Source organism: Suncus etruscus, chromosome 11 (genome assembly GCF_024139225.1).
Source record: "Suncus etruscus isolate mSunEtr1 chromosome 11, mSunEtr1.pri.cur, whole genome shotgun sequence".
In the NCBI taxonomy this organism is placed as follows: Eukaryota; Metazoa; Chordata; class Mammalia; order Eulipotyphla; family Soricidae; genus Suncus; species Suncus etruscus.
The window spans coordinates 86,696,643-86,714,861 of record NC_064858.1 but is presented as its reverse complement, the minus strand read 5'-3'; the positions used below and the strand labels follow the sequence as shown (position 1 = coordinate 86,714,861).

Below are 18,219 nucleotides of genomic sequence, written 5' to 3'. Positions count from 1 at the left end.
GGCCTACAAATGTGGGTTTATAAGACTTCATCAAAAAGGCATCTCCTTCATATAATTTGCCTCAGGCCTCAGTTATACCCAGAAATTCAGGAGGACCAACCAGTGGTCACTGAAGAGGGGCCCACTGCAAGCCCCAGCCTTGGATGCCTTGCCCAGGACTATTCTTTTTTTTTTTTTTTTTTTTTGGTTTTTGGGCCACACCCGTTTGATGCTCAGGGGTTACTCCTGGCTATGCGCTCAGAAATCACCCCTGGCTTGGGGGACCATATGGGACACTGGGGGATCGAACCGCGGTCCATCCGCTTGCAAGGCAGACACCTAACCTGTAGCGCCACCTTCCCGGGCCCCAGGACTATTCTTTTATCCAACATCCTCCTCCCCACTCTGCTCTCTCTCTCTCTCTCTCTCTCTCTCTCCTCTCTCTCTCCCTCCCTCCCTCCCTCCCTCCCTTCCTCCCTCCCTTCCTCCTTCCCTCCCCCTCCCTCCCTCTCTCTCTTTTTCCCTCCCTCCCTTCCTCCTACCCTCCCTCCCTCCCTCCCTCTTTCCCTCCCTCCCTCCCTCCCTCTCTCTCTCTCTCTCTCTCTCTCTCTCTCTCTCTCTCTCTCTCTCTCTCTCTCTCTCTCTCTCTCTCTCCCCCCCCCAGGAACTCACATACTTTTAGGTTTCAAGACTTCTTTACAGGTCTGGAGAGGTAGTTTCAAAGTTAAGATGCTCATCCAAGTTGTTTTTGTTTTTTGGATTTTTAGGTCACACCCAGCGACGCTCAGGAGTTACTCCTGCCTCTGCACTCAGAAATCACTTCTGGCAGGCTTGGGGGACCATATGGGATGCCAGGATTCAAACCACCATACCTCATAGGCCCGCTGTTTGCAAGGCCAATGCCCTACCGCTGTGCTATCTCTCGGGCCCCTAATCTCCAGCAAATATGCTCCCCCAAAACCAGCAGGCATGATCCCAGAGCAACCAAGTAAGCACTGAGTATCACTGGTTATGCCCCCCTAATAGAGCCCCATACATACTAAAATAATAAGGTGTGTGTGTGTGTGTGTGTGTGTGTGTGTGTGTGTGTGTGTGTGTGTGTGGTGCTAGGCATTGACCCACAGCCTCACACATGCAAGGCAAGTGCCTCTATCAGCTATACCACGAACCTTATAAGCTTTTGTTTATGTAATTTCTCGCAAGTTACCATATTAGAAAAATTGAAACCGAAAAAGTTTACAAGCACAAGTACACTCCTTATTAACAACGATGGCAGAAAGATGACATAATCACTTAGACTCTGAAAAACGACTGTGTTTTTAGATAATAAAAAGAAGGCAAATACCAGTGATCGGAGATGTGGCTCAGCGGCTGAGCATGTGCCTCACATGAGTGACGCTTTGGGTTTGATCCCAGGCACAGTAAGCAGGAATAGAAGGGAAATAAGGGCTTAGTATTCTGAATGGAGCTTCGGCCTCTCAGGAGTGCCCAAGCCATACTCTAAAAACCATTGCTCCAGAATCCTTACCCCAAACCTTTTTTAATGATTCACACTGGTGGATTTTCCTCTCATTTTTATTAGGAAAGTATAAACTTTTGTTTTGTTGTTTTGGGGACACACCCAGCGGTGCTAAGGGATTACTCCTGACTCTGAGCTCAGGAATTACTCTGGCCATGTTCAGGGAACCATATGGGATGACAGAGATCGAACCCAGCCGGCTGCCTGCAAGGCAAACTCCCTACCCACAGTGCTATCACTCCCACCTCAGTGAAATATAAACTTTATCTTCCCCAAGGTATCTTCCTGCCATCAGGGAAAATAGGAAGTCCTCAAGCTCAGCACCCTTTTCTCCTGGCTTCTGTTTCTGGGGCTCTCTGAGATACTTTCCCCTTTGCTTATCCCTCTGGATCCTTCCTTCAACATCATGACAGGGCTCAGAGATAGCTCCAAGGGCTGAGTGCAAGCTTTGCAATTGGGGAGCCTGGGGTTCAATCCCCAGCACTACACAGGCCCAAATGCAATGAGCCAGAGTGGCTCTTAAGCACTGCTAGGTGTAGCCCCCCAAACCAGAACCAATCCACCCATCACAGAAATGCTGTGACAGCCCCCCTTCACCAGTCAACCAGTGTCAGAGACCCTCAGTTAGCTTTTCTCTTCCCTCACTTGAGAACTTTCCATTCAGAGCTTTCCCCTTAAGCCTCTTCTTTCTCTCTTCTCTGCCATCTCTTTTTGTTGTTGTTGTTGTTTTGTTTGTTTTGTTTTATTTTTTGGCCATACCCTACCACTCTCAAGAGTTACTCTTGGCTCTGTGCTCAGAAATCGCTCCTGGCAGGCAAGGGGGACCAATGGGATGCCGGGATTCGAATCACCGTCAGTCCTGGACAGGCTGTTAGCAAGGCAAACTTCCTACCACTGTACTATCTCTCTGGCCCCAACCCTCTGCCATCTTTTTCTGGCACTTAGGGTAGCACAACCCACTTCCAGGGAAAGACTGCTTAAGAGGCCATACAGTTTGCATTCCCCATCTCCCCACATCTATCAACTGGAATAGGCCAGAGAAGGAGTAAGAACATGCCCCCTTTGGGTCCCCTAGGAGTCCACCTGCATCATGGAGCAGGTGCACACCAGAAAACTGAGGCCTCAGATTCCCTTTTCCTGGGATGCCCCAACTTAACCTCTTAAGTCCTTTCACCCAGGGCCTCTTGCTAGCTGCAGCCACAGGCCTCCACCACCATATCAGGCACATCTGTCTTGACCACATTGCCATCGCGGTCCAGGTAGAGAATAGAGAGGGGCCTCCTGGCAGTGGGGACACAGCAGGAGACACCCATGGGCCAAGGGTTGTTGGCCTTGAGGAGATTGAAGACGGCAGAATGGAAGGAGGCAGCGATGCCCGGGCTGCCAGCCAAGTGGGGTGGACACGACCCGCTGCAATAATTTAGCTGGTAACCCTCCGGCTGCAGGATCCAGTCCCGCCAGCCGAGTTCCTGGAAGTCCACGTAATGGTCTCGCCTGCAACATAAGGGGGCCTCGGGCTCACAGGTGGGGGTCCTCCTCCGGGTTCGACCTGTCCCAGGCTCCCTGGATCGGATCTTGAGCTCCAGGAAAGGTCTCTGCTCTCCCGCAGGGTCCAGGAGCTGCGGAGTGGAGGTGCGGTTGCCTGCTTCGAGGCTGCAGTTCACTTGGAGTTTCAGGACCCCGGACGCCTCAGTTCTCAGGCCACTAGGAGGTAGTGTCAGGGCTTGCCACCCCGAGCTGTGCATTTGATGCTCGGCCAGCAGGACCTCGAACCCCGGGTGGCTCCTCTCGGGGTCCCATCGGTAAAGCCTCAAGCGGAAAGTGCCTTTCTTGGGGGGGCCCACATGCAGCCAGAGGCGGGCGCGGAGCAGGCGGGCCCGAGAAGGCGACAGGCGGAAAGTGAGCACGGAGTTGCAAGCTGCGGGCTCGGAATCTGCAAGAACCGAGGGGCAGGGACGGGAGTGGGGAGTGAGCGGGGTGCACTGCACCCCCCAGATGTTCCAGCCTCGGCCCCGGCCCGCCCCAAGGGCCGCCTTTGGAAGAACTGGCAAGCCAAGGCCTGCAGTCTGCAAGCACTCCCGGCCCGCAGCCCTCTTGCACCCACCCAGACGGTCTCCCCACCCACCCACCCACCCCCTTGGCTTTCTACCCACCTGTAAGCTCAGCAAAGCTGATAAGCTCCTCCCTGCTCGTGGGCACCGCGCCCCCCGGTTGCAGCCTGCGCAGGGCTCTGCTCAATGCTGCTGGGGGCGGGGGGCGAGTGATTTGGGGGCGACTGGGCAGGTGCAGCCCCTCCAGGATCTGCTGTTTGGCTAGTTCCAGGATCAGACTTCGTTCCACTTGGGGCGTCAGGGTGGGTCCCCCACAAGAGGGACACTTCGATCCTGCCCCTGGGCTCCCCCCTAGTGTCCATAGCAGTCCCAGCAGAAGCTGGACATCGGGGTACCCCATGCTCTCTGGGAGGATGGAGGTCTTTCTGCCTGGTGGCGGTGGAGCCTCCCACGGGGGTCTGACTATGGAGTCTTCTAGCCTGGAGGCCAGTGAACGCCTGGCGCAGACCCTGAAGTCGCCTCTTGACTTGGCTGAGTCTGGAGCCAGAACTGCTTGGGCCCTCTTAAAAGCAGCGCGCCTCGGGTGCTTGCACCTAGTGGTTGGCCCAGGATTGGCCAGCCCAACTGCCCATCAGGTCCCTGCAGGCGGGTGGCGGTGCCCCCCAGCTCGGATTTCACCCTCTGGCCCTGGTCACAGAGCTTGAGTTAGGGGCGTGGGGGTGGGTGGGCACTGTGGAAATGTATGATGCAAGAAAGAGAAGGATTTCACTTGCTTAGGCCTGAGGCTTAGGACATGGGGAGAGAGAGAGAGCCACGGGATAAAGTGGGAAAGAGCAGCCCCCCTTCCAGGTGTCCGGTCTGGAACTTGTCCCAGGAGGCCCCTCCGTGGTATCTCCTCCCAGGAGGTGACTGGGTGGAGGCATTTTTGGGGTGGAATTCTGAGGCCAGGAGAGTTCAATCTAGGCTCCTCATTTCTAGCATTGGGGCTGGGAGAGGGGCGAGAGTTTGGGTGGGGCGAGAGAAATGGAATTCTATTGCCAGGAACAAGGTGGCATTGCCACAGGGTGCAGAAACCACTCCTGACCCTGCCTGTGCTGGCTGCCCAGAGTCCACCTGGAATGAAGCATGCTGTGGAGGGGGCTGGAGTCTCATGGGCGGTGGTGGCATGGAGCTGCCATTCTAGGGGAACACAGAGAGGTGAGGGGTGATGCAATCCTGCAGGGAGGCAGAGTCCACAGATCCTGGCAGAAGGGCATGGGACCTGTATCCCCCTGCCAGTCTCTTAGGGGATGGGAGAGTTGCTTAAATTTGGGGTACCTGGAAGCAGTGCCAGGTGCCTCTCATGGGGGGGAAAGAGAGTAATGAAGGCTTTACAGACCTAGAAAAGCAAAGCAAAGAGAGTGCAGCCTTTGGCTTCTGATTCCTTATCACAGTTTTTTTTTTTTTTTTTTTTGGTTTTTGGGTCACACCAGGCAGTGCTCAGGGGTTATTCCTGGCTCCAGGCTCAGAAATTGCTCCTGGCAGGCACGGGGGACCATATGGGACGCTGGGATTCGAACCGATGACCTCCTGCATGAAAGGCAAACGCTTTACCTCCATGCTATCTCTCCGGCCCCATCCTTATCACAGTTTTTAACTAACAGTAACTGGGGATCCCCACTTTCCAAGGTAGGTGTCATGCCAGCTTTTTCCCTCATGCTCCAATTTCTTTAAGATGCTTGGAGGAAGGTAATGTGGTTTGGAGGGAAGTTCTCCCATTGCTTTTTTTATTCTCCATACCTCTATTTAACTTTTAATTTATCTTATGTTATTTTTGTTTTTTGCTTTTGTTTTTGTATTTTGGGTCACACCCGTGCTCAGGGGTTACTCCTGGCTCTAGGCTCAGAAATCGTCCCTGGCAGGCACAGGGGACCATATGGGATGCCAGGATTCGAACCACCATCCTTCTGCATGAAAGGCAAACGCCTTACCTCCATACTATCTCTCAAGCCCACCTCTATTTAACTTTTAGGAGAGGAGACTATTAGGTGAAAACGCCTAGCTGGGCACAACCAGCAAATTGTGGGAACCAGGTGGTACTTGGAATGGGTCTCAGTACCGCTAGCGTCCACCATGTGGCAGTGTCGAGTCGCTGGGCCAAGGCGGTCCAGCCAATGGTATTTTCCCATTGAAAGGGGCAAGGGGCTGCAGGCAGAGGGGAGAGCTACTGAATATGCTGTTTTGGAGACCCGGCCCCTGCCAAGGGAGAGGGAAGAGATGGCCCCTCTGATCTCTTCTCTTGCCGCCGCCACAGGCTCTAGTCCAGATCCACCTCTTCGTTACCGTTGGTTTTGGGCCTCTTCCCACTGACACGTGGCAGTGGAGTTTGACAGGTGCCAGCCAGGCACTTCCTAGAACCTCAGGGCGCAGCGGTGTGGGGAGCAAGCAAAGGGGTAAATGAATGAGTCTTGTCGACCCATCTGTCTACGTGCTGTTCTCCCTGGGTTCCTGAAATATAGCCAAACCCCTTTCTTGGTTGGGGCTGGCGAGTGACAGCCCAGGAGGTTGAACTACAAAGCGAAGATCTGTGCCCAGAGGGCTCACCTGTTGGTGCCAGGAGAGACCCATTAAGAAAAGCAAGCGTGGCTTCTTCAGGAGTCGCTGGCCCCATCGCTCCTCTGCAGTCTCTGTCAGGTGCCCCCAATTTGCAGCTCTTGCTGGCTTGGCCCTACCTCCCCACTGACACTTACGTCAGAACCCAGCTATAAATATGCTCTTAGCATCTTAGTCACTTTTCCCAAGAAGTACTCCCAGGTTATAAATACTCCAACCATCTGCCTTACAGGCCCGCCCTGCCACCAACCTGGTTGGGGGCTGGGGGCTAGAGAAAAGCTTTGAGGTAGGGAAGGAAATAGAGAATTTGAGTCTGCATATTGCCCAAAGAAGAAGAGCTTCATAGGTTTTAGGGGCCATGAAACTGGGAAAGAAAAGATTAAGAAGAGAGAAGGGCCAGAGGCCAGAGGGCTAGCACAGCGGGTAGGGCATTTGCCTTACACGTGGCTTATCTGGGTTCCATTTCCGGCATCCCATATGGTCCTTCGAGCCTGCCAAGAGTGATTTCTGAGCGCAAAGCCAGGAGTAACCCCTGAGTGTCGCTGGGGTGTGGCCCAACAACAAAAAAGAAGATAGAGAAGCCAAAGCAATAGAACGGAGTAGGGTGCTTGACTTGCACACAGCCAACTGAGGTTCGATCCCAGGCTGCCCATATGGTCTATAGAACTAGCCAGGAATGACCCCTGAGCACAGAGCCAGCAGTAAGTCCTGAACATAGCTGGATGTGACCCCAAAACAAGGAAATCAGGTGGATCCCTTTGTTCCCCACTTTTCTTAAGACAAAAGGTTAAGCCAAAAAATAAAAGGAAATAAACTGATCTTTTATTTTTAAGTTTTGCTATTTTTATATCACAGATTTCTCTTTTTGCTTTTATCTTGATCTTTTCAAAATACTGTCTTAAAAGATAACATCTTGAGTCTCATTATTGGTAAATTGTGTGGCACTCCCCTTTAAAAATTTTACCCCAAAGGCTAGTTCCTCAGCTCTGGGGTCTGAAGTTGGAAGGGGGAAGGTTATGTATAAGAGAGAAAGGGCGCTTGAGGAGGGGAGACATGGCAAGAGGGGGAAGGAGGGACCCCAGAAGACTTCCTTGCAGGCAGAACTCCAGTCAAAGGTGGGGACCTCTGTATGCTGCTCAGGAAGTCTTAACTGCTCAGTTGAGTTTCCTCTGAACTCATCTGCCCACTTTGTCCTCTAGTTCCTATCTCCGGGGTCTCAGACCCTGGGAGGAGGGAGTTAGTTATAAACTAAGCAAACACAGACATCACGTTACCCACAGCACATGTGGCTTTTGCGCAAACTTGGCCTTGGGTTGCAGACAATATCGACCTATGGTTCAGGGCTATGCAACTAAAGAGAGGAAACGTGGGGGGAAGAGGGTAAAGGTCAAAAGAGGCCCCATCTGAGAGCAATTGGCACCATTCCCTCAACCCAAATCTTCCTTCCCTTCTTCCTTTCCCACTCAAGTTGTCATTGGCCAGTTCTAGCTCCCACTCTTCGGGGTTCCCACAAGAAGTAAGGCAGCCCAACGAGCCTTTTCTCTCATCGTGTGTGTATGCATGGGGAGTTGCTGGACTCTTTGCCCACTCAGCCTCCATTGGCTCATCTCTAGGAGTCAGTACAGAGGGAGGCGAGAAGTAGGTAAAACCAGATCTTTATTAATCCTGAGTCCAAAAAAGATGACTTAGGCAAGTGTAGGGGCTGAAGAAAGAAGAGGAGGCAGCCTCTGACTGGAGGGAAGAGGCTTGAGTGTGGGGTAGACATAAAAGCTGTGTGAGGTGACTGGTTGAGGAGGGCAGGAGTGGGCAGGTCCCACAGGCTTTGTGTCACCCAGGCAATCAGTTAGTATCTGGGCAAGACCCACTGAACTATTTTAGTTTGTATCATTAAGAACAGTCAGGGAAGGACTTATTTACAGCAAAAAGGGTAGAGTTAGGGGGACAAACAGAAAATGTTGAAGCACCAACAGAGACCAGCAGTGTGAAGAGTCATTACAAACTCCTCGTATGGGGACAGAGATGGAACCAGGGAGGGAAAGTCAGACAGGGTTCTATGATAGTGGTACAACCAGGCCACACAAGCTATGGCACCAGGGCAGAGAGAGCAGGAATAAGAAATACCAGGTTTTGTGAAGGATATGCAATCCAATATGGTCAAAATAAAAATTATATATAATAAAAAAAAAGAAAAAGAAATACCAGGTTTCTATCTCCTAGCCTTTGGTTTTCTGCTTGTATTTCTCTTTAATCAAACTTGTCAGGCATCCAGAAGGAAAAGGAATTCAGGTGATGTTATTGCCTCTCTCTCCCAGCCCCAAGTGCTTGAAGTAGGAAAAAGGATAAGAATGACCAAAGATAAAAAAATAATAATAATAATAAAATGGCTGAAGTTGTGCTAGGAAAATGGTAGCACAGTTTGACCAATACCTCACTATCATCTAACCTTCGGTAAAGCCAAGGAGGCTTTCTAGAGGCCCAGAAATCAAGGGACTGAACCCATATCCTCCTTCTAGAGGACCCAAGAGAAAGGGCAGGGCTTCGTAGTGAACTAGGTCTGATCAAGGTGCCTTTGCTCAAAAACCAGGTCACCCTGCTCTTGTTTGGTACTAAGTCCTTAGCTAGCAGTTGGGACCTTGCCCAGGGGGGGAAGACTGGAGGCCATGAAATGACCCTCTGACCCTAAATCCTCTTCTTGTCAGAGTTGGGGTAATATACCCAGGTTTCTCAGGAAGAGGAACCCACACTTTGGACAGAGGCCAGAATGATCCTTTCAATGAGCTTTTTGCCTTCTCCATGGGTTGCCCAGACCTCACAGGAACTAACTGCACCCACAGGCCTCTACCACCATGTCCGGAATGTCAGTCTTGACAATGTTACTGTCCCTGTCATAATAGAGCAAAGACAAAGGCCGCCGGGCTGTAGGCACGCAACATGAACTTCCTCCAGCAGTGCCTCCAGCCGTGTTGGCCTTGAGAAGACTGAGCACCGCTGTGTGAAAGGAGGCAGCAATGCCAGGCATGCCTGCCACGTGCAGAGGGCATTGCCCTGTGCAGAAATTCATTGCGTAGCCCTCAGGCTGGATGATCCAGTCATGCCAGCCAATCTCACGGAAGTCCACAAAGAACTCTTGCCGACAGCACATCCTGGACCCACTTTGGCAGTCAATGCCCCGCCGGCGAACCCTATGCTTGCCCCCATCTCTCACCTGAGCTGCCACAAAGGGCCTATGGGCTGCCCCACCCAGGATGACTGGGCTTTGGCTTCTCTGGCTTTCAGGTAGTAGCTCCAGAGTCAAGTGGCCCTGACTGCAGGCAGCCTGGGCTTCAGGTCCCAAGAGGAGCTGGTGCCAACCACTGGCATGCACTTCCAGCAAGTGCTGAGAGGCCAAGGTAAGATTAGTGTCATGTGGTCCTAGGACAAGGACCTTCACTGTCGAAGTCCGGGTGGTATTGGGAGGGAGTTGCACAAAGAACATGAGGCTGGCCTGCTGGACCTCCAGTCCCCCAGGAGTTCTCTGAGAGGAGAAATGGAAATCAAGACGAGTCTGGCTGATGTTGTAGAGGCCTATGGACAAAAGAAGTTCTAGTCAGGTGGCCCTGAGTTCCAACTCCGTCAACACACCCACAATACTCAACAGACTCAAACTTTCTACACATCTGGAACTTCAACTAGACTTTCCTTTCTGAAAATCTTTTTCTCTCCCTTTCCCATGACACAACTCTTAGGGATCTTCCTTGACTGACTTCGTAGTTAGCTATTCTTTCTTGTAGTAGTTAGCTATTTCTTTCTATTTGCTCCTTCAACGCAGTTCTCCAATTTAAGGTGTATTTTCAACTGTTATTTCTTTTCACTCTATGTGGAAGAGACTGCTTCTTACTCACACATATGGTCAGTCAACACAGTTTTTATTCAGATAATTTACCAATTTGTTTTTTTGGGTGGTATTGGGGAATCATACCTCAGGGGCTATTTTCAAGTGTTCTTAGGATGTCACTCCTGGCAGTACCATATATGGTGTCAGGGATCAAACTTTTTTTTTGTTGTTGTTGTTTTTGGGCCACACCTGGCGGTGCTCAGGGGTTACTCCTGGCTGTCTGCTCAGAAATAGCTCCTGGCAGGCACGGGGGACCATATGGGACACCGGGATTTGAACCAACCACTTAGGTCCTGGATTGGCTGCTTGCAAGGGAAACGCCTCTGAGCTATTTCTCCAGGCCCAGAGATCAAACTTTTACTATTTCTTAGCCTCCATTTCCCCATTTGTCTTCCCAGTTCAAACCATTTTTCTTTTCTGGACTGGATAAATGATGTGGGAAGTCACTAAGCTTTAAGCCTAAACTACTAACCGTCCAATCTTGCCATTTGAATGTTCTATTAACACCTGACATCAGCTGTTCCTCAGGCCGAAGAGATAACACAGAGGTTAAGGAGCTTGTTTGTGGCTGACCTGACCGCAGTTTAATTCTTGCCACCATAATGCATATGGTAGCCCTTGAGCACTACTAGGTATAGCTCAAAACAAAAACAAAAATTAAAACCAGTTGACCCAAGCAAAAGTTATCATTTTTCTTTCTTTGTGTCTCCCTTTTCTTATGTTTGGTGACATTACTAGTCCCCCCTAATTGCCTGCAGAAACCCTCCAGCCAACACCCTCACTCCTCTCAGCCAACCTTTCACTTCAGTGGTTCTAATGTTTATGAATGTCTTCTTATTTCTATTGTACACTGTCCTCTCTTTATCCCTTACTTGCTGTATTGAAACATCATAATTTCCACTGAAATTGCTCTCGTCAGGATCGCCAGTGCCTTCCACATTGCCAAATACAATTGTTTCATCTTTCTATACTTATCTTCTTTGGCCTTTGAGGGGTATTTGACACAGTTAGCCATTCCTTCTAGAAATATTTTATTCTCTTGGTTCTTGTTACTGACCCTTCCATCTGTCTCTTGCTGACAAACCCTTCCTCGGGCTGACCTCTCAATTTGGCGGTCCTGAGCTCCCTTCTTTGCTCTATTTGCTCTATATCCTTTATACTCTCCCCAAAATGAGCTCATCAATTCCCATAGCTTTCAATTCCATCTATATGCTGATGACTCCCAAATGTATAAATCCTTGGTCCTGACCCTTCACTGAGCCTCAGGCTTGTATATCTAGCTGCCAATCTGATATTCCACTAAACTTACCAATGACTGATATCTCAAAGATTTCATGTTCAAAAAGTAATTCTAGATTTATTTCACTTCTAAGTCCAAACCTACTCCTCCAATATTCCTTGGGGCTACTCAGAACTTGCGGGACCATGTGGTGCTGGGGATTAAATCTGAGCCTCGGGGCTGGGCGGTGGCGCTAGAGGTAAGGTGCCTGCCTTGCCTGCGCTAGCCATGGATGGACTGTTGCCAGGGGCAACTTCTTCTTTTTTTTTTTTTTTTTTTTGGTTTTTGGGTCACACCCGGTAACGCTCAGGGGTTACTCCTGGCTATGCGTTCAGAAGTCGCTCCTGGCTTGGGGGACCATATGGGACGCCGGGGGATCGAACCGCGGTCCGTCTCCTAGGCTAGCGCAGGTAAGGCAGGCACCTTACCTCCAGCGCCACCGCCCGGCCCCAGGAGCAACTTCTGAGCACATAGCCAGGAGTAACCCCTGAGCGTTACCGGGTGTGGCCCAAAAACCAAAAAAAAAAAAAAAAAAAAAAAAATCTGAGCCTCCTTCATTCAAAGTATGTGTACTAGCCCTTTGAACTCATCCCAGATCCTGTAAACTATGCTCAGGTATTACTCCTTGTTCTCCTTGCTCAAGAATTTCTCCTAGAGGTTCAGGGGATCCTATGGGGTCCATTAGTGTCTCAAGGATTGAATTGGTTCAGCTGTCTGAAAGGCAAATATCAGAGGCCAGAGCAATAACACAGCAGATAGGGCATTTGCTTTGCACATGGCTCATCTAGGTTTGATCCGAAGCATCCCAAAAATTCTGTGTCTCCATCACCCCCACCCCACTGCTAGGAGTAATTTCTTTCTTTCTTTCTTTCTTTTTTTTTTTTTTTTTTTTTGCTTGTTTGCTTTTATTTTGGGGTCACATCTGGCAGGATCAGGTGTTACTCCTGGCTCAGAAATCACCTCAGGCAGGTTTGGCTGACCATATGGGATGCTAGGAATCAAACCAATGGCTCCTGGCTTGGCCACATGCAAGGCAACTGCCCTACCGCTGTGCTGTCTCTCCTGCCCCATCTATGAGTAATTTCTAAGTAACTTCTGAGCACCACCACTGGCAGGAAAACAAAAACAAAAACATGAACAGAAAAGGTAAATACCGGGCCCGGAGAAATTGCACAGCGGTGTTTGCCTTGCAAGCAGCCAATCCAGGACTTAAGGTGGTTGGTTCGAATCCCGGTGTCCCATATGGTCCCCCGTGCCTACCAGGAGCTATTTCTGAGCAGACAGCCAGGAGTAACCCCTGAGCACTGCCGGGTGTGGCCCAAAAAAAAAAAAAAAAAAAAAAAAAAGGTAAATATCTTACTCTGTAGGTCCTAGGCTTATTTTTTGTGAAACAAATGCTGTACCACTGATTAACATCCTAGGCCCCAAGAGTGATCTTTTTATTATGTAAACCTTAATTTCAATCTTCTCAATTAAAAAACCTTCAATGGGGCTGGAGCAATAGCAAAATAAGTAGTGTGTTTGCCTTGCACTTGACTGACCTGGGTTAGGTCCCAGAAATCTCAACATCTCCTATAATTTCCTGAACCCTCTGGGAGAACTTCCTTAGCTCAAAGTCAGGAATAAAACTGAGCATCATTAGGTGTGAAAAGAGGAAAAAATAAACAACCTTCAAAAGTCTGTATTTTAAAAAAATTGTTATTTGACTATTTGAATAAAATGAAACCTCTTAACATTAAAGACTTGATGACAGTATTCTACCATTTAATAATATTAATCTACTTATGCTGAGTTTTTTCTACTCCTTGAACCAAAGAAATATGATTCTACCTCATAATTTTTTGGGGGGGGGGCACACCCAGGGGTACTCAGGAGTTATTTTGGGCTCTGCACTCAGAAATTGCTCCTAGGCCAGGGTGGTAGCACAGTGGTAGGGCATTTGCCTTGCATGCGGCTGTCCCTGGAGGAACATTGGTTCAATCCCCAGCATCCCACATGGTCCCCCAAGCCAGGAGTGATTTCTGAGATCAGAGCCAGGAGTAACCCCTGAGAGCTGTTATTTGGGAGTAGCCCTCCCCCAAAAAACACAAAACAAAACAAAAAAAGAAATTGCTTCAGGCAGGCCAGAGACCATATGGTATTCTGAAGATTGAATCCGGGTCAGTCCAGGGTTAGCTGTGTGCAAGGGCTTACCACTGTGCTATCACTCTGGCCCCATCTTTTTTTTTTTTTAATTTCAGGCCACTCCCAGAGAAATTGAGGGGTTACTCATAGGCAAAGCACCTCATACCAGCCACTACCTCATGAGCTTGGCACTTGCTGTTTTTCTCTCTGAAATTCTTCCTAAGATCTTTAAGTGACTGGTCCTTTTTTGGCTTTCAGTTTAAACATCTCCACCTCGCTCAGGGGTTACTCCTGGCTCCAAGCTCAGAAATCGCTCCTGGTAGGCTTGGGGGACCATATGGGATGTCGGGATTCAAACCACCGACCTTTTGCATGAAAGGTAAACACCTTACCTCCATGCTATCTCTCTGGCCTCTAAACATCTCCATCTCATCTAGACCCCAATCAGAAAAATTCAACTTGGGGCCGGAGAGATAGCATGGAGGTAAGGTGTTTGCCTTTCATGCAGGAGGTCATCGGTTTGAATCCCGGCGTCCCATATAGTCCCCTGTGCCTGCCAGGAGCAATTTCTGAGCCAGGAATAACCCCTGAGCACTGCCGGGTATGACCCAAAAACCACAAAAAAAAAAAAAAAAAAAAAAGAAAAATTCAACTTTTCCTTTGTTTATCTAACATACACTCCTGCTTAACTGGCTGGGTGCCACTCTGTGAGCTTTTGTTTGTTTGTTTGTTTGTTTGCTTGTTTTGGGGCCACATACAGTGATGCTCTGGGGTTATTTCTGGCTCTGTACTCAGTAATTACTCCTGGTGGTGCTCAGGGAAGATGGGGATCAAACTCTGGTCAGCAGTATACAAGCCAAACAAAGTGCCCTACCCACTGTACTATTTTCCAGCTCCTTATGTTGGTATTTTTGCCTATTTGGTTATTATATGCCTCTCTCTCTCTCTCTCTCTCTCTCTCTCTCTCTCTCTGTCTCTCTTTCTTTCTCTCTCTGTGCCTCTCTCTTTCTCTTTCCTATTTTCCTTTTCCCATTTAATAGACTTGAAACCTCATAAAAACTAGACATTGCATCTTCCTGGTTCACTACTCTAGCCCTAGTATCTAGTACATAGTAGAAACTCAGTAAATATTTATAAAGTTCAACCAGGCTTTGTGTGGGCTGCAAATATTTGTTGGATGTATGGTGTTTCATTTCTTTTACTCTTATTTTACCATGACACTATAATTATTTTCCAAACATTTTGTAAATCATAAAATTCATGGTCTTAAAAGCCTTGTTGGTGAATAAAGTTCAAAGTTCAACCTTTTAGAAAATAATTGAATGACCATTAATAGTTGGCCATACCTGCTTTTTTTTTTTATTTATTTTTTTTTATCCACAACCAGTAGTGCTTGGTGGCTACCCCTGGCTCAGTGCTTGGGATTGCTACTGGAGGAAATGGGAAGAACATGCTGTGCTTGGCATCAAACCTGGGCCTCTGCATGCAGAGCATGTGCTCAATCTGTTGATCTACCTCTCTGCCACTAGTTGTTCTTTCTCTTGTAAAGGCGTTTTAGTATAGAAATGCCAATCATGGATAGAAAAAAAAGAAAACAACAACAGTAAATAAAGCTCAACTGGGCTTTGTGTGAATTGTAAAATCAAGATTAAGTTTAATCTCCACAGCTCTCAGAGCCAACCTGATCTCTCATTCCACTCTCTAAATTTACTCCTTTCTTTCTTTTTTTTTTTTTTTTTTTTTTGGTTTTTGGGCCACACCCGGTAACGCTCAGGGGTTACTCCTGGCTATGTGCTCAGAAGTTGCTCCTGGTTTGGGGGACCATATGGGACACCGGGGGATCGAACCGCGGTCCGTCCAAGGCTAGCGCAGGCAAGGCAGGCACCTTACCTTTAGCGCCACCGCCCGGCCCCTACTCCTTTCTTTCTATGTCTATTTCCTTTTCAGCTTCCTCAGGTCCCAAAATGATGGCTCTAGCTCCTAAGAATACTTTTATTCTGAGTGAGTGATATTTCAATGACCCAATGAGTATTTCTATGATAGATCCTCAAGCATGCTGGTGACAGAACTTTTTTTTTTTTTTTGAGTGGGGGGTCACATCCTGTGACACTCAGGGATTACTCCTGGCTCTGCGCTCAGAAATTGCTCCTGGCTTGGGGGACCATATGGGATGCCAGGATTCGAACCACCGTCCTTCTGCATGCAAGGTAAACGCCCTATCGCTGCGCTATCTCTTTGGCCCTGTGATAGAACTTTTATTTGTGGAGGCTGGAGCAATAGCATAGCAGTCCAGTAGGGTGTTTCCTTGCATCCAGCCAACCCAGGACAGACCTGGGTTCAATCCCTGGCATCCCATAAGGTCCCCCAAGCCTGCTAGGAGTGATTTCTGAGTGAAGAGTCAGAAGTAACTCTGAGCGTTGCCAGGTATGGGCCCAAAACAAATAAACAAAAGAACTCAGAGGTCATTCCTGGTGGTGCTGGGGGTCATATGGGATGCCGGGGATTGAACCTAGGTCGGCAGTAATGTAAGGCAAATGCCATACCTGCTATGCTTTTGCTCTGGCCCCTAGTGATAGAACTTTTTAAATCAACCAAAGTGGGCAAGCAGATATATGATAGAGGGGCTAGAACTGTTATATTGCTGCCCCCAGTGAACACTCCCGACATTCTTGCCCAGCACAATCCCTTTCCAGATTAAATATGAAATTGGTCATGTGGCATGATTTGGCCATTAATACATAGGCAAGTAGAGTACAAACAGAAACTTAACAAGTACTTACATATTGAGGCTTTGTCCTCCTGGATTTTGGCCATTCTAGAGAAAATTGGACTAGAACCAAAGTGATAGTACAGCAAGAAGCAGTGACTGACTCAGTTTCTGAAATGATCCATCGAACCTGCCAGAAGTAATCCCTGAACACAGAGTCAGAAGTCAGCCCTGGGCCAGAGCGATAGCATAGCAGTAGGGTATTTGCCTTGCACAAAGCTGATCTGGGTTTGATTCCTGGCATCCCACATGGACCCCCGAGCCAGGGAGATTTCTGAGCACAGAGCCAGAAGTAATCCCTGAGTGCTGTCAGGTATGGCCCCAAAACAAAAAACAAACAAATGAAAAACCAACAGAAGTCAGCCCTGAGTACCCCCAAATGTGGGCCCCAAAATAAAAACAAAGACAAGGAAAGAAGGAGAGTTGGACTAGACTAATGAGTGATGAGAAGCCCTGTGAAGGATTAGAGATCACATTTTGTGAGAGAGGAAGGGAGGGGATTTGAACTACATCCAGTCATTCTCAGGGGTTAGTCCTGGCTCTGTGCTTAGAGGTTGATCCTGGCACTACTCTGGGGATCATGATCAAATTGGAGTCAATTTCATGCAAGGCAAATGCCTTAATTTCTATACTGTATCTCCAGATCCAGAGACCATCTTAAATGCTCTAGCCCCCTGGAGAATTCCTGGCTGAATATAGTTCACGGCATGACTGATCTCAGATCCACCATATAGAGTAGAACTGTTCAGATTAACCCAATTCACCACAAAATTATGAGGAATTGTATCTGTGTGTTTAAAAAAAAAAAAAGGATTGGAGACATAGTTTAAGGGGCTGAGCATATGAAGAAGCCCTGGGTTTGATATCCAGCACTGCAAGCTTCTCTGGACAGTAGTATCAGGAATGGCCCTCCAAGCACAAAGCACAAAGTAAACTTCAAGCCCCACTGTATATGGCCCAAAATAAGAACAAAAACATCTGTGCTGACTTCTTATATTCATTATTGTTGTTTATTTGTTTGTTTTTTTGGGCCACATTGGTGGTGCTCAATGGCTACTCCTGGCTCTGCACTCAGGGATCACTCATGGAGGGGCTCAGGGGACCATATGGAGTGCTGGGGATCCAACCCATGCCAGCTGCCTGCAAGACAAGTGCCTTATCTGCTGTGCTATCATTCCAGCCCTGTTTTCTTATAGTCTTATAGTTACCAGAAATAGAAACTTGTATCAGGGAGGGGTGTTGCTGAAGGAGAGAGCACTGCCTCGGGGCTGGGAAAGCAGGCAGGATTTGGAAGGCTGTCAAGGGGCAGGTTAACACAGGCAGGAAGACCACTGAGGAAATTACCGGGGAGCTGGAGAAAGAAGGGCCTTTGTCATGTATTGACTATCAGATATGCTAAGTTGGAACCTAGGAACTGTATTTAACAAAGTTGTGAATTTAGCTAAAGATATTTCCAGGCAGAACGCTGAAAGTGGCAATTGGCTTATTTTAGCTGCTTAGGATAAGACATTTCAGGAGTGAGATGAGCTAAAAAAGAAACTGTTCAATTTTCAAACAGAATTTAGGAGAAAATTTTCCATAAGGACTTGCTAGCTTGACCAATAAAGTCATTCACCTTTTACCTCCCAGTCTGGTGAAAACTTTCACCAGAGAGTTTGATCTCAAGGAACAAATGAAAGTCAGGGCTCTGCTGGTAAACCAGGGCCTCAGAGAGGAGATCATCTGGGAGCCCCTTTGATTGGATCTAAAATGTAAGTCTGATCTGTGGGCTCTGTCATCTAGACAAAAGGTAGCCTCATAATCCTCAGAGTATTGTCCCATCACACCTATTCATGTCACCTAAAGAGGATCCATTTTGATAGAGTGGGGTGAATTTTGTCTAACTAAATAAACTACATTTTATTATTTAGAATGACCACAGAGATTGATTTTAGTAGTGAAAGTAGTGTTTTCAGAAGAAACGAATGTCAAAATAATGGAGAGACAACTCGAAATGCAAAGAGGTCTTGGGGGCTAGAGAGATAGTTCAGCAAG

At 48.3% G+C, this 18,219-nt stretch overlaps 2 protein-coding genes across 2 annotated transcripts in view; both read right to left on the bottom strand.

Annotated features, from left to right (window-relative positions):
* Positions 1 to 2,506: 2,506 nt before the first annotated feature.
* Positions 2,507 to 3,998, bottom strand: INHBE (inhibin subunit beta E). The gene is made up of 2 exons (XM_049783104.1): positions 3,652 to 3,998; positions 2,507 to 3,431 (listed from the first exon to the last, which is right to left on the bottom strand). The coding sequence occupies exons 1-2, from the start codon at positions 3,947 to 3,949 to the stop codon at positions 2,686 to 2,688; spliced, it is 1,044 nt and encodes a 347-aa protein (XP_049639061.1). The 5' UTR covers positions 3,950 to 3,998; the 3' UTR covers positions 2,507 to 2,685.
* A 4,811-nt stretch (positions 3,999 to 8,809) lies between these two features.
* INHBC (inhibin subunit beta C) overlaps positions 8,810 to 18,219 on the bottom strand; it is a 15,096-nt gene continuing 5,686 nt past the window's right edge. The window contains exon 2 of the mRNA XM_049783086.1: positions 8,810 to 9,705. Within this exon, the coding sequence (XP_049639043.1) occupies positions 8,960 to 9,705 (746 nt within the window). The 3' untranslated portion in view covers positions 8,810 to 8,959. The remainder of the gene's footprint in view (positions 9,706 to 18,219) is intronic.